At 42.5% G+C, this 24492-nt stretch overlaps 1 protein-coding gene across 1 annotated transcript in view; it reads left to right on the top strand.

Moving 5' to 3' along the window:
- The first annotated feature begins 3664 nt into the window (after positions 1 to 3664).
- Positions 3665 to 24492, top strand: part of RABEP1 (rabaptin, RAB GTPase binding effector protein 1) — a 47751-nt gene continuing 26923 nt past the window's right edge. The window contains exons 1-3 of the mRNA XM_066563237.1: positions 3665 to 3825; positions 22008 to 22136; positions 24032 to 24235. Of these exons, the coding sequence (XP_066419334.1) occupies positions 3792 to 3825; positions 22008 to 22136; positions 24032 to 24235 (367 nt within the window). The 5' untranslated portion in view covers positions 3665 to 3791. The remainder of the gene's footprint in view (positions 3826 to 22007; positions 22137 to 24031; positions 24236 to 24492) is intronic.

The raw sequence follows: 24492 nt of genomic DNA, 5'->3' as shown, positions 1-24492 counted from the left end.
AACCCCCATCACACAGGGCACTACGGAATCCAACTTCTTTGTGGCCAGTAAAGCAGTAGATATGGGGAGCAGCATTTCAGAGAGCCTTTTGGATCTCCATTCTGATTCTGTGCTACAGGCCAGCTTCTCAGTTCCCACACACCAGCCTGTTTCCACTGGATTCACACCAGATGCAGACTTGGCCTTGCAAGTCCAGAAATTCAGTTTATCTTTTTAAAGACTCTGGGTTTTGTAGAATTGGCTTAGCTGTCATATGAAACAATAGTATCTTGTACCACTCAAAACAAAAGGAATGAGCTGTGTATTTATTAGCCAAACTTCCTGTGAATACAAAGCTTTGGGATCATACTTCCCCAGTGTGATCACAGCCCTGCCCCTTTAACCATCCCCAAGGAGGGACTGGCTGGAGCTGCAGGGACTGCCCCAAAGCTGTGCCCTTTGTACAAGTACAATGTATGTAACTGGGTCTTGTCCTGACATGGAGCTGGGACACAGCTAGGGTAACTCAACCAGACTCGGATCTGGGACTAGTGTCACAGATAAGGACAGTGATAATTACCTTCTCCAAAGCCTCATGAAAATAGATGGCTCAGTTGAGGCTAAAGTGCCCCAAGTAAAGGAAAAAAAATAAAGGCAAAGACACAGAAAGAGAAAAATCTTTCTACATGATCAAAAAAAATAAGCAGGGAAAGTTTCCTTTGGAACTTGAGTACCCATAAGCACAGAAGTCAATCAACCATAAGATCTATTAGAAAAACAGATGTAATCAGATTTAATAAGATTCAATCTTTATCCACTTATTTGTTTTATTTTCCTCAAGGAAAATGAAGATACTTCTTGTCTCCTAGATATGTTATGTGAATTACTTCACTGTTCTCTTTGTAACCAAACAACCCCAGCCTCCTTTAGTTTCCTCCTGGTCTCCAGCAACCACTGTGTGTTCACACTCACTGCTTACTCCTGCCTGATACTGTCCAAACAAAACCTGAAAACTTCTTTTTTTCAATGAGCCTGCAGGATTACATTTCAGGCAGAGTGCAAAGTGACAGCTACTCCTCCACCTGTACTGACACAGCACACACTCTCCAGGAAGATGCATCTTCCATTAACATGTGTCTGCTGCATGTGGTGCTGATGCTCAAAATGCCCATGTTAGGCTTTTAGGCCAAATAAATTTGATAGAAAATCATGGGATTTTAGGAGCATTATTTCTGGAGAAGCTTATTCCAGAATAGTCTCTGCTCACCTGTGTCACTGATGCCTTAACACTGCACTTGTCTAACATTCACACCACCAGGACTGGAATCCAGGACTTCTGGTCTCTGCTGGTTCTCTGCTGCAAGACCTTTTTGTCTGACTGAAAACTGCTGCTAAACCTCCTTTAGTTCTTCTAAGATTTAGCTGAGTCATGCTGGGAAATCCTTTGAGATCAAGGCTATAAGAACTACAAGTGAGTAGAATTAAATGGGACATTTTGGGAGGCACAGAGGAAGTTACTCAATTGTTTCAGGTTAGAATACATTCTGTTAGATACTACATAAACTTTCACCTCTGTCAAGTCCAATTACTGTCCAGAAAAGAAAGATTAAGTAAGAGCCACACCTATAAAGCTAGTACAGCTCTAAATTGAAGAACAAGAAAGGAAAATAAAAGTACAAACCCCCTGAGAGTTCTTATATTTTTCAAACTACATATAAAACCCATTCAGAATGTAAGCTCGGGAGTTCAGATAGAGACTTGGAAATGTTGCAATTCCAATAGTCAATATCCTGTCATCCAGACTATGGAAGTGATGAAAGTGAAATGATACTTATCCCTTAATAAGCACTTGTAGGTACAGCAGATATCAAGCTTGTTATTATCTTACTTGCTTTTTGCAGCAGGAGTGGTGCTGCACTGAGTTTGATCCTTGACCGACCAGAATGTGTCAGAATTTTGCCCCAACATGAACAAGATGAAATTAGCTGCTAATGTGGGTGCTCTGAGGTACCCATATGAACACACACCAGGGTGGAGTTTCAAGAGCTCAGTTCCTACACTCAGGACTAGATTTTCAGGGAGATTCATGCACTGAATGCTTGTAACATCCAGCTATTTAGAAAAAAGCCTAAGAAGGAGCTAAGAAATTTGTAAATGTACCTCAAGTGATAGATACTTCATCCTTTGATCACTTGCCACTAAGTCAGCAGTTCTGTGAGCAGCTGACACTTCTGGGTTCTCCCGATTTCCATGAAGAAATCCCTAGATGTCTTAATTTGGGAAGACCAAAAAGTTAAGTCTTTAGTTTAAGCCTGCTTTATACAATAGCAAAGATTGAGAAAATTTATCTCAACTGATCAAAAAGGGCAAAATGGAATAATTTTCAAAGACTTCCTATTTCAGGTTTGCATTTGGTTTAAATGAGCAAAAAATTAATGGGAAATGCAGAATCCTATGCCTTGCCATACCATGTATTTTGGCAGCAAGGCTTGAAAGACAGTGGCAACAAGTGAGATTCAGTTTAAAAGTGACTCATTTTAGGGTATGCAAGCCATAAGAAAAGTGAGTTGTCACAGATCCTGCCCTTGAAAGGAACTGGTGTTATAATTTCTACTCCAACTCTGCATTCTGTGATTTTACATGTGCTCAAATGACATAGATCTACCATTTTATTGCTAGAACCTGGAGTTCAGACATGTTCTCCCAGTTAGGTGGAAGGACTAAAACCCACCAAAGGACTAAACCTCCATCAACACAGCCCAACCATGGGTGCCGGGGAAGGGACCCCTCGGCAGGACAGGCTCCTTCCACTGCCCAGCCAGGTCACAGCTGCATTATTGGTGTGACAACAAGTGTGACAACTAAAAATAGGCCAGGGACTGATACACTGATTTCCATGCCAAGTGTGTAATTTACTAATAAAACTTCCTGATTGTTTGCAGGCAAATCATGACTTTTGAGGGTCATTTGTCCATGAGGATTTATGAATCTTGGGTGCTTCCATCCCCTTCAGGGTGAGTCATCACCTCAGTGATGTGACACTCAGTGCCATGGCCAAGGTGACAAGCTGGGGATCAGTCTCAGGTTGGACTCGATGAGGTCTTTTCCAACCTCAGTGATCCTGTGATTAAAGGGCAGAATTTCTTGATGTTGTTTCCTCAATAATGAACATTAGTTATGCCTCCGGGCTGTAGGCCTGGCCATTTCTCTCTTGCCCGGGACTGAGGGGCCAGGCCGGGCAGGGACTCGGGAGAAGCCATCATCACCCTCACCCTGTCTCCGGTCCCTTCTCCAAGTTCTTTTCCCCGGTCCCCAATATCTGTCTCTGTCCCTTTACTCCGTTCCTGGTCCCTGGTCCTGGTATTCGGCCCCTGTTCCCCATTCCGGTGCCTGTTCCTTGTCCCTGTGCCCCGTCTCTGGCTCCCGGTCTTTGTCCCAGTCTCTGTCCCTGGTTCCCGTTCCTGCTCCCTATCTTTACCCTCACTCCCTGTCTCCTTTCCCATTCCCATTCCAATCCAATCCCGGTCCCTGGTCCCGATTCCCGATCCTCGCCTCCCGGTCCCGATCCTCGCCTCCCGGTCCCTCCCCGCTCGGCGGCCGCAGCCGGTCCCGTGTCTCACCGTGGGCGCCTGCGCGGGGCTCCTCCTCCTGCTGCTTCTCCTCCTCCTGCCCGTCCTCCCCTCCCGCCGCCGCCGGCCGCTGTCAGGATGAGGCGGAGGAGGCGGTGGCTCGGCCCGGCCGCTCCCGTCTCTCTGCCCGTGGCGTAGCGGTCCCCGCCCGGAGGAGGCCGCGGCGGTGCCGCCCGCCGAGCCATGGCCCAGCCGGGCCCCAGCGCCCAGACCGAAGGTACCGCGGGGGCGGCGGCGCGGCCTGCGCAGCACCGGGCTCGCCTGGGAGCCGCGCCGGCCGCGGGGCGAGGGCGGCGGCCTGGGCGCGATCGGCCGGGCAGGGTCCGGGGGCCCGCACGGAGCGGAGACCCGCCGGGAGGGAGCGGGGAGCGGTCCGGGGAGCTCGGCTGGGAAGGCCTTGGGAGGGGGCGGGAGGCAGCGCAAGTGGATTTTTAGGCTGTAAATGTGGAGCAAGGGCGGCTCCCGGCGCGCACGGAGCGGGGATAACGCTGGGAGGACGCGCTGCTGCTGGGGAAGGGGAGCCCAGCCGGGATGGGACGAGGCCTCCCCGCCCTGGCAGGGGAAGGGTGGCGGTGTATCCAGGCAGACATTGATCCTCCGAGTGGGACGCCGTCGTTGGTTTGGCCACGGCGGGAGATGTTTGGCTGTGTTCGAAAAGGCACTCGGAAGGTGCAGGTTGGGTGTGCAGTGTCAATAGTGTGTTTCTTTGCTAGAAAAGACAAAGAAAATAACAGGTCTTCTCTCAAGCTGATATGTACCTGTGCAGAAGGAAGCTAAGCTTTCCCTGAATTTCCTGCTGTGGTAAGGTTGTTTCTGGTTTGAGAGGAATTGTGAACGTTTTTTACCTTGGAAGAGGTTACAGAGCTGCGTGCATATAAAAAAGTTGTAGGTAATGCTTAGCTTGGAAGGTGAGGTCGAAGGGACAGTGTTTATTTTACTGTATGGGATGTATGGAAGGGAATCCTGCAGGCTTGGTGCTCACCCAGCCATTGGACTAGGCCAGAGCTCTCCTCTTCTAGAGAACACTTGAGTTTCCTTGGGGAAGCACTCTGTTAGAAAAGGGCAATGATGTATTCTTAATTATGCATGTCTAGGGAATTGCGTGGGCCTTTTTTTTTTTTTCCTTTTTGTGGAGTTACACCAGAAAGTGCTTATCCTTAGGGATTTCAGCCTGCCTTTTGAGAATTTTAGTGATGAAGGTGCTTAGATTGTGGGGGTTTCCCTACATTAAGATCAGTCGCTGCTGGCTTGTCCTTTGAGAGCACTGAGGGGAAGGTGAGTTTCCCTGCTGTCATGCTTGTAAGGTCAGTACAGGTAGGGGTTGTTCTCCTGTACTTTGTGGTGAATAACCATTGTTTATTGTTCTTCTAAGGGCTGCAGAACAACTTCCAGCAAATTTTCTTCTTGGCTCTCGCAGACTGTCTCACTGCAGGTGTGCAGGGGAGCTGTTCAGTGTACAAATGTTTGCTGCCCCTTGACCAGAAAGGTAGCTGTAGGTTTGTAGTGTATTAGAAGATCCACGCTGGATGTATTTGTGTTGTTGCTATTTAAAAAGTGCAAGTCAATTGAGTGGTTTGATAGGTTGGTGAAGCCTGTCTTACAGGAGGTATGGATTGCTGTCTTTTTCCTGCTCCCTAGCTGTGGGGAGGTGAGGGTGCTGTAGAGAAAGGGACTGGCTGGAAAGTTGGGTGGGTTCTGAAAGTGGTTGCTGTGTCCTACACTGAAGAATTGGAGCTCCTAAAATGGTTCCTCTCCCCATCCTCCTTTGGCAGCCATAGGCCGAGTTTGGGGTTTTTATCCACTTTGTTGTTCTCATTTGTGTTGCTTTTGTTTGTAAGTAATATACCAAAAGTGTACCTTGAAAGTGTTCTATTTTAACGTGGAAAAAATCAAGAAATTAATTCTTTCATATCTTTAGTTGTGTGCACTGGATTTATTGCTTAAAGGAGTAGCATAACCTCCAATTTAAGATAACATATGACAAAATAAAACTGGATTAGTATGTTTCCCTAAGGAAAAATAATGGGTTTTTATAATTACTTATATTGATTATAAATAACTTATGCATTCTTTACTCATGCAAGACACATCCGCTACGATTCGTTTTGTGGAAAGCAAATATAAAACTACTACTTTTTCTGCTGTGGTAGAAATAACATATTGGAATAACATGAGAGGAATTAATGTAGAAATTGTTTTCTATTCTAAAGCCTGCACTGCAATGAAAATGGGCCCAAGAATAGGGGAAGGAATAGTGCAGAGAAATAGGAAAAGAATGGGTGTTGTGTCCTACCCTGGTTTGTACTTTGAATTGGTGGAGACATTAATAACCCTCTAATCCACCGTGTGGGGTAACAGAGTTTCTATATGATAAGAATCACAGGGAGGCTGAGGGCAGCCCTTGGCTACTGCTGGAGCTTTGTGCTCTGTGCTGGGAGCTCATGATCTTGCCCTGTGCTGCAGGTAGGTATGTGTGTGCTGCCTGCTGATCCTGGTCAAGGGGCTTTTTTTGGAGAGATTTTAATTTATGTGTGTTGTCTAGATTGCTTTACCACAGCTGTAATGTCTTATTTTTCAAAATATTTTTACTTTGAATATAATATTCAAAATTCAAACCTCCCAGGCTCCCTGGGTTTAGTTTGGATCTGGGTGCTTGCCATCTCTGAATGTAAGGTTGCCAAACAAAATGTGTTGGCATAGCTTTTCCCTATCAGAATTCTCAGGATTTAATTCTCCTTCTCATTTCTGGAAAACACTTCGATGAAGGAACTGCAGTAACATAAAACATTATTTCTTCAATACTAAAGTTAATTAGAATGATAGGCCAATTATTAAACTCTTCTTACTGCTCTAAACTTAAACCATTAGTGCAGTCAGACTGATAATTAGCATATCCATTGATATTGTTCAGTGATAAACTGTTAATGGCACAGTCTATCAAATATTTTAATAAGAACTTGCTGGCAGAAGGAATTGATCCAGTATTGGAGTAACTCAGGCCAGTAAAAAGTGTCAGTCTGGGAGTGTGGGAGGCAGTGCCAGCTCTCAGAGGAGAGAGCTGCTCAGCTATAGATGGAAGATTGTAGGATGTTGCCATATTGACTTTGGTGCCACCAGCAGTCTGTGATCCCCATTGTGTCCCTGTGTCAATGATCCAGGATCCCAACAAGAGCTGGGACTTGCTGTCACTGTCACACACTCCAGGGACAAACGTTGCTGGTGGAGAGGACAGGGATGTCACAGAGAAAATTAACTAACAAAACCTCAGGTGCTTTTATATTTCCACTTATTTTCCTTGTAAGTATATCACTTTTAAACGAAATTCAAGGATCTAAAAATGCTATTACTCATCTCCAAGCTAGGTGTGGTTCGTAGGGGACTGGCCATGAGTGCTGATGTTCAGCTCTGCCTTGTTGATGCAACTGTCAAATGTCAAACTCTTATCCCTTGGGGAGTAACTTCAAAATTGTTGGTACTTTCCAAGAGGCAAAAAAATTTCTTCCCTCACTTTCATTTTGCTTGGTCCTTGCTTTATTATTATTCAATAATTACTGATATTATTACTATATTATTACTAATATTATAGTAATATTATTACTAATGTATTAAAAATGCATTTTAATTAAAACACAAGCATTCACACTTAATTTTTTTAGGCTGTGTGTTTTTCTGTCATTTCAGTGGACAAATCTGGAATTTGGTTTCAAAAAAACAGACATCTTGAATGTACATGTTACTAAGGAAGTTTTGATCTGTTCAGCAGGTCAGTTTGCTCTGAAATGGGAATATCCACATTTGGGTGTCTGTTTTCCCGTTGAAGTAAAATTGCAAATCTCCTAATTTTGCAAAATACCCTGACCATGTCCTTTATCATTACCTGTTGATCTGCCAGAAGGCACAATGAATATGCTTTAACCTATGGACTGACTCTCTCTTGCATTTTGGACACTGGCAGATGTAAATTCTTTGCCCATTTTTATTGCTTCTTGGCCACTTCACCATTGTCATGGAGAAGATGGACTTAGTAATGTGTTTTCTTCCCTTCCTGGCCTGGTGCCTCTGGATGCTTAACTGCTTTCCCATAGCCCTTGGTGGGTGGACTGGATTCCCACTGTGAAACTAGTTTGTATGCACTCTCTTGAAAGTGATTGAAGAAGGAATTTTGTTTTAAAACTTTCAAGAAGCTAAACCAAACAATTTCTGTCAGTGTGGGAGTGGACCAAATCCCATAGGCTTCATTATGGGTGATGGTTGACTGGCAGACTTGCTGGGTTTTCACTCCAGGCATTTTATTAAAAAGTGCTTCTCAGATGTGAAGTTTTCTATCCTGAATTTAGGTATTTTAATTACACTCTTCTTAAAAAATACCAAATATGTAGTTAAAAAAAAAAAAGAAAAAGCCTGAGTTCATGGTTTTACTCTGACTGAAGTCTTTCAAGGTAAGAACTGTTAACATTGATAAGCAACACTTACTAACAAGGCTGCTATGAAAGACATTGTGTGTGTTTTTCAGAGGAACATCTTCTACATAAAAGGTCTGGTACTTCTCAGTGGTTCAGCATTTACTTGCAGAGTTGATTTTAGTGTCTGATTTAGTAGTGGCTGCATTAATGGTATACTACACTCCACAAGTTATTCTATAAATAGGGTAAGCATTGTGTCATTTTAGTCATAGTATAGTCAGTTAAGCATGATGATGAATTATCTCTGGAAAAATTTAGATCATTTGATATTTTTCTGTAAATTGGCATAGGAAGAACAAGTGAGCAGTGTACCCTTGGTTAATATTTCTGTGCTATTCAGAAGGAGGAGGGGTTTTTTTACCTGGAAAGTACCTGAGAAAACTTCTGAGTTGTCCTGTTACTCTATAAGCAGTGTCTGTAGTACCTTAAGAGTGCAGAAGTGCAGCATGACCGCTGATATAATGAGGAATTGTGTGCATTTATTTTTTTTCCCCATTCATGTCTCCTTCTGCCAGCCACAACTCCCCTTGGTGTTCAGCTGACTTGTGGTGGTGCTTCCCTCCTTCCTGTTCCTATCCTCCACTTCTCTTCCCAGGCCTGGCTCCTTCAGTACAATGAAGAATAAAAGCTCTAGAATCACCTTTTATGTCTGTTTCCATCTCCTCTGGCAATTCCTGCTCCACACAGCCAAGCAGCAGAAACGTGGCCTTGCTTGCTCTTTGCTCTCAGGTTTTTGCTCCCTCCCTGGTCAAACACCCAGTCAGTCATTTGGCAGTGTCTTGGGCAACTGCTGCTCTTCAGCAGCTCCTCTGGTTTCCTCCTTCCCAGCCACCACCTCAGCTTCTTTAATATTGCTCTTCTTGCCTTTTGCAACCTCTGCTCTGGGGGTAACCCCTGGACCTTGCCCTGTTTTGGCTGCTCCAGGCCTTGCTCTGCTCTGTGGCATCACACCCATCCCTCTATTCTTCCTCTTCTGGAGAAACTTGCATGACTCTACAAACTTCCTTAGTGAAAAATGTCTTTTCCAAGCAATATGGCTCCCTAGATATGCTGAATCTTAGCTTTTTTACTCTTTAAAATACATTTTTCTTTATTTAAGAGCTCTCCAGCTTCTGTCACTCAGGAAGGAAGATCTCATTGTGCTTTATTCTTGGTATACAGAGCTACTTATCTGCTTTTCAGCCCTGTCTTATGCCTGTTCAGGTTCTGAGTGGTTTTTCAGAACAGATTATACAATTTTGAGACAGTGAACTTCAGTTACCTAATCACAAGGTTGGCTGACATCTAATTCTTTAATACCTTGGTATCTTTATAAACTGCAGTAGATAAGGGCCTCAGAGATTGCAAAAAATTCATTGTTGGAAGTTAACTTATGCCTCTTGGAAATAGAAGTAGAAAATAGAAGTGTTCCATCTCTTGGCTATCAGAGCAGTTCTGAAAGTTGGTATCAGTTGAGAGGAGGACAGGAAACAGCAGAGCTGTGATCTGCTCATTTGGTTCTGTGTGCAGTTAAGGGCCCTGTCATGTGTGTCTGGCTGGGTTAGGAACTGAAAAATAACCAGAATCCTGGAGTGAAAAAAAAAAAAAGGCAGTCTGATTTTTAGTTACTTAATAAGCCAAAAGCACTTAATAAGCCTTACTGTGGTGAGTCACACTGAGAAGAAATTTAAATTTGGGTGGGATTTTATTAATATTTATCTTGTTGTATTTTGTGGTTTTTGAAAGTGTTTTTTGGTAGAGCTGTGGAGCAAAAATGCAATAACAGAAGTTATACATGGCAAAGTGAATTGGAATCAATAACTGGAAGGCAATGGTGGCATTAACTGTGTATTCCAGAGGGAATAGCCTGGAGGTGAGAGGGAAGGATTACCTGGGGATCAAACCAAACCAGCATTGTCGATTATAATGGTCTTCCCATGCCTTTAAGCCACTGACCTGAATAGACTGTGTGGTTTGTATTGTATCTTCTGCCAATACACGTTTTTAGCTTACAGATAATTGCAACAAGATTTGCAGTGCTGTTTAAATGGCAACAAAGGAGAGGAATATGCACAACAAAAGGAGAAACACCTCTTTCACCGTTTTTGTAGGTGTTTCCTGTATAACTGTTTATCCCCCACACCCTGCCTTGGTAGGGTAACTTTGTATTTGCATGGCTGGTCACCATTAAAATACTGCCCAACAGAAGTGATTTATTTTCATCTATGCTGCATCAGTGCTATGCAAAATGAGGAGGCAGCACCATGGTTGGTTGCTTTAAAAAAATAACAAAGCAGTAACTTGCAAACAGTAATGCAGATAAAACCACAGAGTATAATACAATCCTTACATCTGGGCGTTCAGTGCCGTTGCCTTAATCTACACAGGAAGAAACACAGAGGACTGCTAGAAGTTCTTGCTCAAGCAGTAAGTACTTTAACCATCTACAATAAATTTTCATGTCCAGTATCCTTTAAGAAAATTGTCTTTCCTAAGGCTTACAGGAGTTCATATTAGCCTCCCATTGACTTCAGGCACAAGAATTGGAACATTCATCTTACATTAACAGTAACCCGTGCCAAAATCCCTCTGATACATTTTATCTGTGGTGTTACCTGGTTTATTTTGGTGAAGTACAAGGCATAAATTTGGCTCTGTTAATTCAGATCATCTGACAGGCTGGCATCTTTATGTCATATACTGCATCTTTTAAATTTTCTTTTAAAGATTGGTTTCAAGTAAGATTTTCTTAATTGCCAGCTTGCAATGTCTGTTTGTATCTTCTCCCATGTGAAATTAATGGGGAGGCAATTAGGCAAACGCTGGGTTCTATGCTTGAGTGACATTTCTAGCTGTGAAGATATTAGAGCTGTCTGTCTGGTCTTCACAGCTTCTGTTGGAGTCTCAGATGAAACTGGAGATAAAGATGTTAAATCTCCAACTGGTGCTTTAACTCCTGATGTTACAAAGTTAAATTTGTTGCAGGCACTGAGGATTACATTTAGCTGAGGATCCATCGGGAGGGGCTGTAATGGCCTGCTACAATGTCTAATCTAACTGTGTATTTGCTTTCCAGTAAGAGTAAATGCGAGCCTAATCTTATTGTGGGACAGGAATGTTTTCTGATGTGTTTTTATCTTCAGCTCTAGGTTTTGTACCAGTCTAAGCACTGGAAACTGCAGTGCAGTGCAACTCTTTCAGCTGCATTTGTTCAAAACCTGAGTGTGTACAAACACTAGTGGGAAACCTGAGCTTTGGAATTTGCTTTCTAATACCAGTTAAGTTTGTCAGCTTCCCCTGGAGAGTCTGAATAGAAATCAGGGTTTGAAAAAGGTCATTTATCACTTACAAATATCAGTCATCAAGTCTTTAAAAAGTAAGTTCTGCTGCATGACTACACCAATCTCAGTAGCCACAAGGGAGAGTGGGGGACAGAAGGAAGGCCAGTCTGTTTCTTTTGGCAGACAGCAAGCACTTAGGTTAAACTGATAATCAGACTGTACCCATAGGCTGTGGTTTCATGTTGCAGCTAAGCCAGTCTAGAAGGTTGCTGCTGCTGAAAGAAGTGTTCCTGCTCTTTTCTTCCTGCTCCCACAGTCGTGTTTCCCTCATTGCCTTTGTGCCAGCTCTGCACATTGGACCCATCACTGAGCCCAGTTCAGCTCAGTCACCCAGCTGAGAACTACTCACTGCTGCATTCATTAGTTTAATTTAGTGGAAGACCTGATAAGCCTTAGAGCTGGCATAAAGGAAGGGTGTAGACCACACAGTAATAATATGAGAGTCCAAGGGTATCGTTCTGCCGTTTTTTTTCACAGTTTACTCTGGTCTGTGTGTTCATTGCCACGTGTGTGTCAGGTCTGCTCTGTGCTCAGCTGAGTGCTAGGTGTGGTCTGCTTTGGGCCTGGTTTGAGACCCACTCCCCTCCCAGCCTCCAGCTTTTTCCTGTATCACTTCTGATGCTGTCACTGCTGTCAAAAGCTCCCATAGCGTGGTGGGGGTAAAAGGCACATGTGCTCACAGTGAGGTGGGAGTGCTGAGTTACCCTGGCAGATGACCACCAATACAGAAATTGATTTAAAATGATTGTAACTGCAGGCTTAGTCAAGCTTCTCCATTCTGTATTGCTTAGACCCCTGGAATATTTTAAATCATTTGAAAATTTCATGCTGGAGGAGGATTTTCTTCCTTTTTAACTGTTCAGGAATTCATGTAGTTGATAAGCGGTAGCAAAAAATATGAATATATAGAATCTCAGCAGTATTTTCTGTCAAGAAATGAATTCTAGAGGCTTGGAGGAGTACTAGTCTGTTGTTCTCAGGGAACCTATTAAATTGCTGTCAAAACCTTGCTCCAAATAATAGGATCTGTATCCTGTTCCTTATCAAATAAAGATGTTAATTGTCTTATATTATTATTATTTGTCATACTATATTTATCATCACAATGTCTCCATACATATATCTAGCAACAGTATTTTCCAGGCCATTTATTAAGATTTATAACTTTTAAGTGGCTACTCTACAGCCCCATTTTTTCATGCCTACAACCTGCTGTTCTGGCAACTAAAATTTTAAAATTGCTATTTGTGGAAAGTAAGTTTTTACCTGTTCTCTTTCCCAGTTTATTCTCTGTATACCAATTTGAGTGGCCAGATTATGTAGCAAGGGATAGGGAACCACAGTGGGAAAGAAATCAGGTGTTGATTCCCTTTTGTGCTGCTTGTTCACATCCATAACTCATGAGTTGCTGCTGTTTCTGAAGTTTTTCTGGTACCTGTGAAATTACTGTATTGCTGTCTGGTAGCTGTGCATGTGGAAATAAGTTTCCATGCTCTTGTGATTATTTCAACTTTTGAAAATGTCCATAAAGATGCCAATTTGCTTTAAATGGCAATATCCTCATACCTGTAGCAATGGTAAATTACAAAAGCCATTGCCTGTATCAATTTCACAAACATTGGCTTCTTTCTGGTTTCTTCCACATCACCTTCTTGGTCGAGCTATATTTCACTTTTGTTACCTGCCTTTAAATTTTTAAGCATGTTAGGTTATCATTAATTTATTCTTTCTGCTCAGAAATTGGGAAGAAGAGTACCAGGGGTGGTCTGTAGCCTGAATGCTCTCAAAGCTGCACCTCAATTCTTGGCCCCATGACAAACAGCAAGACAGCACAAGATCTCAGACTAGTGGTGTCTGGGGGAATTTTGGAATTAATGTAATGGTTTTCTTTTATATATTAACTTACTTCATCAAAGAGAACAATGCAGTAGGGTTGTTTTGTGTTGTTTTGTTGGTTGTTTTTTCCTGAGAGTTGAGTCATACTTTATTCCCATTTTTCTGCCTGAAGAGGACAGCCTTTAATAAATCTGTAGGCGAAGTGATAAACATATAATAAGGTGTCACAGGGATTTTTTTCCTCCCACTGCAAATGAGTCAGCAATTAAATTATCTTGAAAGAAAATCAGTCTGTTGTCTGGGTTTAGCAAATGTTTACATTTTAAGAGAACAGTTATATTAGTGGTGCTCAGAGTGCAAATTGTGTAGGGGGTCTCCTGTAAAATGAGATGCATATCAGAATCTCCCCCTAAATGGCTCTCAATCTGAAATATTTTTATTTCATCAGAACAGCAGATTCCTGCTGGTTTACTAAAACAGACAATATCCTCAACTTAAATTTTCTTTTACTGGGAAGACACACTGAAAACCTCAGTGTCAAGTGGAACTGCCACGTGTAATCCAGTTCTGGATATTTTGGTTATATCATACAAATGATGAGACGTGGTAGTGTGGAAAAACTTGGCAGAAATATTCCTGTGTAAATACGAAGGCTCATTCATATTTTCAGTCTTGCTTTGGTCAGGAAGATTTATGTGAGTTGACATTTTTGGGGACTTGTTTTCAAATGCTGTGGAAGGGAATAGGTGGCTGTGCTGGAGATCTGGTTCCAGGCTGGCGGAGCCTCTGTGCCTGCTTTAAACACCCTCTGTTGGTGTTTGTCTTGTAGGTAATGAGGAGGGACAGGCTGGTGAAATGAAAGGGGCAGGGACGGGTGTGAAGCGTTTGACAGCTGCATTGTCTGAGCTCAGATGTGTGAAATTCTCCGAGAGCTTTGCTGTGCCTGCAGGGTGTGGGGATCTACCTAGGCTGGCAGCGGTGTAATCCAGCTGTGAACCCTCTTGGAGAAATGTGCCCAATTCTTGGGGACTTCACCGTGCCCAGTTCTGTGCTGCCATCACCCTGCTCTTGTTTGCTCTAGCAGTGACTGGTCTGAGTAAATGCCCACAGCCTGTAGAGTAAATAACCCTCTTCATAAATCCAAGGAAACACTGAGCGGTTTTGGTTTGGTTTTTTGTTTGTTTTGTTCTGTTTTTCCAAATTGATCCTCCTGAAAAGAGCAGTTATAAAAAAGAAAAATTGTTAGAGCAAGGGGAACAAGATGCAAGCACTGATGGAGCAGAGGAAATGCTGGTGATTGTGATGAGATTGGTAACTCTGCTCTCTCCATTTTGTGTCACTGTAGATGAATTCAAAGTTCACCAGACTGTAGCTTGCTGTTGACTTTTGAAATACTCTGATATGCATTCAAGCTTAGCAACACTGTGTTTCTGAGGAGATTCACTGGTGGTAGCAGCAGGATACAGCCAAAATCCTTTCCATAGGATTCCATTAATGGTGTTGTCTGGTTGACTTTTCCAACTCTGTGATTCATCCACTGCTGCCCTATTTAAATTATTCAAATAATTGATAAAGCACAGAGTGTGGTTGATTTTCTTGGGGAAAAAATACTAACCAATTGTGTTTTTCTGAAATTTCTTGACAAATTGTTCTCCTCACCAAAACATCAGTGGCAGAGATTAAATAGAGTGAAAACTAAGGATGGTAAAACTTTTTGTGCATTAAGTTGGGACTACTCTGGAGAAGACTGTGTGCACAGAACTGAGAGTTCTGATGGCAGCCCAGTAAAAAGAGAGAAGCAGCTACTATGGTGAGCAGGGATGTACAAAAAGCCAGGCTATAATAATGGAGGTAGGGGACTGTCCTTGGGAAGAAATAATGCTTTTGGCAAATAAAAACAAACTGTTGGAAAAAATTTCAAGCTCACTTTTGTCAGCATGGACATCCATGTTTAAATGCATTCCCATGATACTTGATGTGAGTGAGCAGTGTTCCACTGCAGTCCAATGTGAATAATGGTTAACTAAGCATAAATTTAAAACTAGACTTAAGTTAACCTGGGGTCAGAATGACTAAGTGTATAGAAGTGCATTACTTGTCACATGAAGTGGGTTTACCAAACTGGAAGTCAGGTGTGATTTTCCTTTACTGGGTGAAATGGAGTGTCATGAGATGGAGATCTGGATGTCAGGAAGCAGCTGCCTGCTTTTGTGTCCAGGAAAGAAGATGAAGGAGGCAGTAACAAAGCAAGGAAGTAGTTAACACATTGTGAGTGCTGTGAAAAGGGAGAAAAAATGGGAAGTGGAAGTGGAAAAAAAATGGGGAAGGAGAAACTGTGTGTTGGCCTTCTTTTCCTTGTAGTTGTGCATAAAGAAGTTTACTGTGCTGTTACACAGTAGGGGAAAATCTCTTAGTTGTTACTGCATATGGCTGTTTATCTCTGCAGGTTTAGTTAAGCCATTTAAAGGACCTTTGTTTTCTCTCCCCCTTTTGCTTGCTCTCTTCTTGTGGCTGCCTCATCCCTGGAAGTGTCCAAGGCCAGGTTGGACAGGGCTTGGAGAAACCTCATCTAATGGAAGGTGTCCCTGCACAAGCCGGGGCTTTGTAATGAGATGATCTTTAAGTCCCCTTCCAGCCCAAACCATTCTGTGATTCTTGATTGTATTATAGAAGAGAGTCCTCCTATTTATTCAAACAGTTAAATTTCTTCAGATTTTAATACTTAATTTAGTTATGGCTTTTCATTTTCTCTCTAAAATCCTTAATGCAGGATGTCACACAGTGTTTAACATAAAAAAGAAAAATAAAGAGTGGGAATAGGCACTACTGAGATTAGAGGCTATAGTGGAAAGATGTTTGTCATCAGCTTCAATTAAAAATAACATTACTTTAAAACTTTAATAATATATTGCAAACTTCCACTTGATGTTAATAGAGTATTTATTACATGTTTAGATGTTGGTAACATACAGTGCTTGGCTGAATATTTTTCATCCTGCACTTGCTGATTTACTGTAATAAATATAAAGCTTCTGTAACAGATATAATGCAGCAAGGCTCTGATCTGCATGGTGATACCTCCATTTGTCAGCAATACCAAGTTTTTATGGATTTGGCCTTAAATTGGTACTGGATTGTTTGCCTGTGAATGTTTAGTCAATAGAGAACAAATTGTGGATGTCAAATAACCTTCAGCTGCACAATCAGCCAGAAATGGCTGGATGAATGCAGCAGTGTCTGAAAGCTGCACTGCCCAAAAGGGGGAACTGCCTGAGCTCCTTCTGCAGAGCAGCTCAGTGCTGGGAGCAGGTGCTGTGCCAGGGCAGGGCTGTGGGGCAGAACCCCCTGCTTTTCCCTTTCTGGGACTGAGTTCCAGGTGCTGTGCCAGGGCAGGGCTGTGGGGCAGAACCCCCTGCTTTTCCCTTTCTGGGACTGAGTTCCAGGTGCTGTGCCAGGGCAGGGCTGTGGGGCAGAACCCCCTGCTTTTCCTTTTTCTGGGACTGAGTTCCAGGTGCTGTGCCAGGGCAGGGCTGTGGGGCAGAACCCCCTGCTTTTCCTTTTTCTGGGACTGAGTTCCAGGTGCTGTGCCAGGGCAGGGCTGTGGGGCAGAACCCCCTGCTTTTCCCTTTCTGGGGCTGAGTTCCAGGTGCTGTGCCAGGGCAGGGCTGTGGGGCAGAACCCCCTACTTTTCCTTTTTCTGGGGCTGAATTCTGGGTTCTATGCCAGGGCAGGGCTGTGGGGCAGAACCCCCTGCTTTTCCCTTTCTGGGGTTGAGTTCTCCTCACCACACACAGTTTAACACTCTGAAAGGGGACCTGTGACAATTGGAGGTGTTTGGTGCCACTCTGAAAAAGAAGGTGGCAAGTGAGAAGCCCGGGGTCATTCTCTGCCCTCAAATAAAACAAGGAAAGTGTGTGACCAGTGAGCTTGAGCCATTTGGCTCAGTAAATAAAATGCTTGATGCTTGCAAGTGCAAGTTTGAGAAGAGCAAGTAATTCTTTTCTTCCTGGTTATTTTTTTCCCTCCAGTTTGATCTGCTGCTGTTGGATATCTGTGTATAAGAGCAGTCATTTCTTGAAAAAAAGCAGCCCCATGTCATAAGTCAGGAATTGCTTCTGTTTAACATGCTTATTCAAAGAACCTTTATCTGTTCCTTTGCTCCTGAGTGCCTCATGCAAACAGCTGGGGTTTATTGGGGGTTTATGTGGTTTAAATTGGGGTTTATTGTAAGACTCGGGGGGAGGTTCATTGTCTTTTTTCATCAAATCCTGTTTGAGTACAATAAAGAAAAGCTTTTAGCAGTCCATATGAACGGTCTGGTGGCAGACTTAGATTAAAAGTTTATGAAGTAGCATAATTGTGGCTCCAGAATGATGTCATGATAGATGAAAATTAGTGCTCATAGAAAATAGTAGAAAGTTACAGTAGAAACTCATACTCATAGAAATAAGTATTTTCCATACTTCTGTCTCAAGCAATGATAACAACAAAAGAATTGTAGAAAATGACAGAAACTATGTATATTTTTGTATCCAAAAAGTTGGTTGTACATGTAGATTTTTTCTGCTCTGTTTTCATATTTCAGCTATGTTGGACTGGACTCTTGATGTCATGTTTGACTCTTTAAATATCAAGCAGAAAGCTCTATGGCATTAATTTTATAAATAGACCTGGTGCTCAAAAATAGTCTTATTGATAATCAGCTTTGTCTGTCTTAGTTCTGGAACGATTGCTACATGTTTGTGTAACTGGAAACTGTCATAAATAAAATTCAACTCTTTTTGGAGCTGGTCTGTGGAACAGCATATAAATTACTAGTCAGTAAGAAATGTATGTTTTTCCTGTGTTTTCCTAAAATTGGAATTTTGCTGTGCAGTGCGTTAAGAGAAAGCTGTAGCTTTTTCCACTAGAGTTTCTCTTCATGTATTGCAGCAGTTTCATGGTTCTCCTGCAAATCAACGAGTCTGCTCTGAAATGGATTTTGCTGCACTTCTTTTGAGTTCTTCTCCCTGGTTAAGGCACCTGATGACATTCACTGTGCTTTGCTGTAATGTCAGTGCTCCACAGGAGATGGGGATCCCTGTGTCTGACCTGAGTGTCTCTGCAAAATCAGTGTTGCTAGCTAGAAATAAAGCTACTGATTTAATTGGCATCTATAATGTTGTCATCTGTAGCATTTTTAGCCTAATAATCTGTGAAAAACCACTATTTTAAATTGTTGGCCAGAAGGATTTCTTGTTAGGATTTTTTTAGTTTGGCTATCAATTTTAATTTAAAGTTTTCTCAGTGCTATTTCCAAAGCTAAGAAATCGATAGGATTTTTGGGGGTTTCTTTAGGGTTTTTGTTCATTTCTTGATGACCTAGGGACCTAAATAGGGAATTAGGTCTTCTGTGAGGAAATCCAGAGTGTTCTGTGAGGAAATCCAGAGCGTTCTGTGCCGGTGCCGTGCGTGGCCCTGGCTCCGGTGGCAGCGGGCAGGGCTCCAGCAGCGCTGCCCATCTCGGCTGTGTTTGCTCTGCCCCATACCTGGTTAAACATTGATGGCTGCCCTGGCAGCCCAGGCAGTGCTGCCTGCAAATGGATGGCTTGCTTTGGGGCTGCCTTTAAGTTGATAGCAATTTAAGTTTTCTTTTTCAGCTCTCTTATAAGCCTGGGGTGAGTTGGACCTAAATTCAGAGTGCGAATTAAGTGATAAATAACAAAGGCCTAATTGGAAATCTGTGGATGAGCCCATTTGCTGCCATTGACTCCAGTGCATGTCCAGGTGGACTCTAATCTGTGCCATGGAGCCCGAGGGTACCTGTGCCTGGGGCTTGGGATCACACTTGTGTTTTGGGAAGTGACTATATGGCTTTTGTAGAAATTGTACCTCTGAAGAAGAAAATAATTTCTTTGTAAACCTAATCACTTAAAAGAAAGGTGGTAGTTGATAGGGTGTCTCAGAAAATAAACTTTATTTCACTTTTACTTCTAATGCAGGTGCATTTGAGGGGATTGATGCTGACCTATAAAGCCTGTTGTCCTCAAGTTTGTGCCTTGTCTCACTGCAGTGGGGATGTGCTGAGGTCTGTCCTGAGCTGTATATGTAGCACAGGTGGTAAAACCACTTTAAACTTAGTATAGAATCGAAAGAACAATGTTACTGCACAGTTGCAGTGATGGATGACCTGCAGTTGAGATCTTAAAGTGCTTGTTATTTTGAATGCCTGCAGCTGGCCCTGACAGCTGCCAGAGCTCAGTTGTGGAGGGGGTTGATTATTTAGTTATTTATTTATTACTTTTTAGACATAACTGCCAGGCTGTAGAGAGGGGAGAATACTGTAAAAAATGTAAATATTTAAATGTCATTTCCTTCTTGGTGACTCTGCCTTCCCTCTTTCTGTTTGGGCAGGAAGATTTCAAAAGGAAGAGTCTGTTGTTTCCCCAGCTGAAAGCACTTGAACATTCTGCTCTTGGGGTGTCCTCTTGCCCTTCCAACCTCAGCAGAGGCAGCTCACACCTTCAGAAGAAGTACAGCTTGGTTGCTTTGCACTTTCTGATGGGAGCAGCAGCACAGCTGCTGCTGTCTCTCTGCTGAAGGAAGATGGAAAGGGAATTAAGTAAACAAGGAATGCTCGAGTCATCTTTGAGGGCAGGAGAGTTGAGTCTACAGTTGATTTAACTTTCAGGATTACTGACTGTAGAATGAAACAGTTTATTTGTGTGGTCTTCAAAAGAGTGTGTGCAAGGTGAATGATGTCCAGATTCCTCCTTGTTCAGCTGGAATGTGTGCTGGAGGCTGCAGGGTGGTACCTGTGGATGCAGAGCTGCCTGGCTGGCGCTGGCACCCAGCTCCCTGAGGCTCTAGTGCCTGCAGGAGTTTCCCTTGAGGAGCTGAAGCTGAGCTCAAGCCCAGCTCCTTGGGGCCAGCACAGCTCTTGGCGGGATGGTGGAGCAGGAGGTGCCACAGTGGCTGCAGGCTCTGCACAGGACTGTGGGGAGTGGAAGCACAGGCAAACCCCTTCCCTTTGCAAGACTTCAGCAAGAGATCAAAGGCAACCCTTTAACCTTGGGAAGCGTTTTTCCTACCCAGACCTGGTTCCACGGTGTTTCATCCCTGGTTTTGATCCAGACACTCTCTGAACTCACTTGAAGCTTTGCTCTCAATGTCTTTGCTGCAGATTCCTTTCATTTTCTGGAGAACACTCCTGTGCAGTTGGTTTTGAACTATCCACATAAGGATCTATCACATAAGGAACTAACCCTCCTCTCTGCTGGCCATAAAAACCTATGTGTTTGTATTTAAAGTGATTAAAACCCCCCCAAAATTAGGATTTTTTTTAAAAAAGCGACATTAAAATTTCATCAGTCCTGTATCTGCATTTCTCTTTTATTCAGTACAGAGCTGAAGAGATTAGGTGCTATATTTTGTAACACCATAAGCTCTTATTAACCAGCAATCAGTAAAACATACCTGTGCTCTTAGAAGCTCCTTTTGTTTGTGTCTGCTCTTACTCTACGTCATCTGGTACCAAAAATAACTGACCCCATCTCAATGGCATTGCCCAGTCAGTGTTTTACCACTGCAAGCTGTAGAGCTGACTCCAGCTGTTTGTGAGCCTGGATGTTTGATGCTGAAGTTGTGTAGCCTTTGGAGTGTTTTCACTACGTGAATGTGGTGGGAAGTGTTGGATGGGATACACAAACACCTCTGATGGATCAATATTTTGTGTATCTAGTCTGTGCTATATAGAGGCTGTAGCTGAAGTGATTCACTTTGCACAGCAGAGTTGGAACATGCCCACAAAATGCTTTTGCAGAACACACAGAGACTCATATAGAAGAACATTTTTTTCCCCAGTGCATTGCAGCAGGGAGATGTGTTTTGTTCTGATTCATCAGTCTTTTCTTCCTATTTCATATTTGAATTCTGAGGTGTGCAAGGTGAAACTGCCACCTAGAGCAGAACTTGAGGTGCAAAGAAGTTGATATTGCACATGCAGATAGGTTGGTGGTTGTAGGGGGTCTTTATAGCATCATAAAATGGTATAATATGGGGTTTTTTCAATAATGAGCATGTTATAACAATCTTTGTAGGCTTCCTACTCTTCCTTCTTTTGTTGTACCACCAGATGAAAGGCTGATATGGTAAATCATGGAAAACAGTGATGTATGTGCCCCCTTGAGGATTTTCACCTGCTGGAAATGAGGAGAGTTTGATCTTACAATCAATTAATTCTCTGTAGGTTGTGGTCATCTTCTGGCAAACTTCTCCAGGTGTAATCTGGTTCATCCTTTGGTTAACATGCAGGACTGGATTGATGATGGCACCTGATTTTTAGCTCACAGGGTTTCTTTTCTGTGCTTTGCCCTTTCCTGGCTGTTAGCTGAGCTGCTGTCACTTTGCTTTCTTTGACCTCAGCCTCTGAGCACTTGGTGCTTTATTGCTCAGCCCTCACACACTTCCCAGGGGAAAAAACCATCACCAGAATTATTTCTATTTCTTCCTTCATTGTATGTACCAAATTGTGGCTTTCTTTGGAAGATTGTCTTCTGCAGAACTCCCTGCCACATTCCCTCTAGTTCCCTAGAGATCTTTAATTAAAATTTGGTGTTACAGTTTAAAGAAAACCTACCTTCCTTTGTTCCTTACAGGACTGGCTAGTTTTCCTCATTATCATGGAGCAGAGCTAATAAGTAAAGATATTTTAAAAGGAGTAAGCCTCAAACCTCAGCCTTGCAGAATGGGATGTCTGGGTAACTGTTAGTGACGTACCTTATCTTCTGCTTTATTTTTAGATGCTCTTCTACAACGGGTAGCAGAATTGGAAAAGGTCAATGCAGAATTTCTGCGCACAAAGCAGCAACTTGAGCAAGAATTTAATCAAAAGAGAGCAAAATTTAAGGAGTTATACCTGGCTAAGGAAGGTAAGTTCTTAGTTCTCTGAATTATTCTAAAATTTATTGAACTTCATCTTCAAATAATCCCTGTACGAAGCATAGTCTTTTAGACAGTTATAATAAGAATGTAAGAGATTCAATAGGTGACTATTGAGCATTCTAGAATGAACTTTAGAATTAAATTTAAAGATTTGCTTTGTGGAAAGGAACTAAAGCAACTTGATGTCCATGCAGAAATACCACTAGTGAGTTTTAATACTAATTTCCTGAATTCAGAGTGTGCTCCCTGAGCAGAAGCTGATCTGGTAAATGGGAAGACATAGCCTGGGTGCTGTGCTTTTTCTACTCTGTGGCCTTTTTTTTTAATGTAGCATTTATTTGTCTTAAATTTCCATCTGAGGTAGGCTGTAAGCAGGCAAACCTTATAAAAGTTTTAATACCAGCCAAGGGCATCTATTTCAATAACACAATTTATAGGAAAATTTAAATCATATGAGCTCAAATATCTGATGAAGGATCAGAGAGTAGAGATAGCTGTTCTGTGAGCCAGATTGATTTATCTAATTCTGATGATTTTCCTGTCTTTAACATATGAAAGCAGAGCCAAAACACAATGCATTAAGACTGCAGCTGCTGTATAAGCTTATGAGAGCAGAAATACAAAGGCATAATGAAGACTGGATCATACAGCAAGCCTATTTCCTTGTGTTTCTAAGGCTGGATGAAAGGAAGTTTAAGATACAAGACACTACTGATGATATCAGCAATAATTCTCCCATTTTGGTACAGTCAAAGAATACAAAATAAATTGTGATAGGGGAAGAAAAAAACACCCCAACTTTCACAGCTACTGAAGTGAAAGGACACCAGAGGAGAATATACAAGTAATTACTTTTCTTTTGTTTACACCCACCAAAGGTTTTCCCCCTCCCTGTCTCCAAGACCATCTCCTAAATGTTCATTGGAGCTGTTTAGACCCATCTTTAATACTGTCATTTGAAAATTGAGAATATTAATGCTACAGAGTCTTGTTTTTTTTACACAAGGATTAATGTCCTTTTAAGTATTTGACTAGCTCTGGGTTCTATATTCTCTGTCAGGATGAGAGCACCAGGATTGATTCAGCTTTTTGGCCCTGAGGGAAATACATGGATACAGCTTGGTGTTGGTTGTGTGCTGGCCAGATGTTTCTGCTAAAAGGGATTGCCATTGAAGCAGGCTATGTGGGCATAAAACACATATTTTGTATTAGTGCTTTTGGAATTAATTATATAATATATGTCTTCCAGAACTGTCTATTTCAGATTAGCTGAGAATTCAGGAGGATAATATGAAGTTAGTTTAATTTCTGTTTATATTTGCAACAATTAGAGAAGTCATAGCTGTTCCATTGAATGTATCCCTTTTATTTGTAGAAGCTCAGTTTTACCAAAGTCTTTGGTAAAGAGGAAATTAGGCTGCATATTCTTCTTGTTTGGTCTCTCCAAAGTGGTCAGAGTGTTTCTGTTCAAGAAATATGAAGTGTTCCCTCCAAATTGAGAACCAAGTTGGTCCCAGAAATGGGGGTGAAACTGTTCTCCAGTCTGTTCATGCCTTTTCCAGATTCATTATCAGAATGAGTTAAATAATAAGAACTGATGAAAAGCACAGTTCACTTTCATCAGGTATATTGATCCTAGTTATATCTAGTGTCTGCTTTGTGTCTCCATCCATAAGATGCTCCTTTAATAAAAGGCAAGGGCAAGCAAAGTCAAGAAAAAGCATTCCCTGAAGACACCTGCCAACATTTGTTCAGTCATTACAGGTAGATGTTTTAATACCGGTGCTTCCTTCACTCCCTTCTGCTCTTTGCCATAGCAACTGGGGCTACACTTCAGGTTGAACTCATGAATGCAGCTAAATGTATCCAATGCTCCTTTCAGAGGACCTGAAGAGGCAGAATGCAGTGCTGCAGGCAGCCCAGGATGACCTGGGCCAGCTGCGCACCCAGCTGATGGAGGCCCACGCCGAGATGGAGAACATCAAGGCCATCGCCACAGTGTCAGAGACCACCAAGCAGGAGGCCATCGATGAGGTCAAGAGGCAGTGGCAAGAAGAAGTGGCTTCCCTCCAGGCCATCATGAAAGGTAACAACCAGGCAAGCTGTGCTGAGATCAGCCTCCCTGATTTTTATAAGGATTTGTGCCTGCTCTTCCTCAGAGTATGGGTAATTGTTATGGCTTGGGAAAGCTGCAGAAGGGCTGGATGAAGTGTAGTTCTCAGGGTTGTGAAAGGGAGCTTGATGGGTTTTTTATTGTCAGTTTGAGGACAGAATTTAGAATTCATGGCCATGGGAACCTCATGTATATGCAAAGCATTTTTGAGGGACTATGAATGTGATCCT

The sequence above is a fragment of the Molothrus aeneus genome, chromosome 20, assembly GCF_037042795.1.
Source record: "Molothrus aeneus isolate 106 chromosome 20, BPBGC_Maene_1.0, whole genome shotgun sequence".
Classification (NCBI taxonomy): domain Eukaryota; kingdom Metazoa; phylum Chordata; class Aves; order Passeriformes; family Icteridae; genus Molothrus; species Molothrus aeneus.
This window is presented reverse-complemented; position numbering and strand designations above follow the sequence as displayed.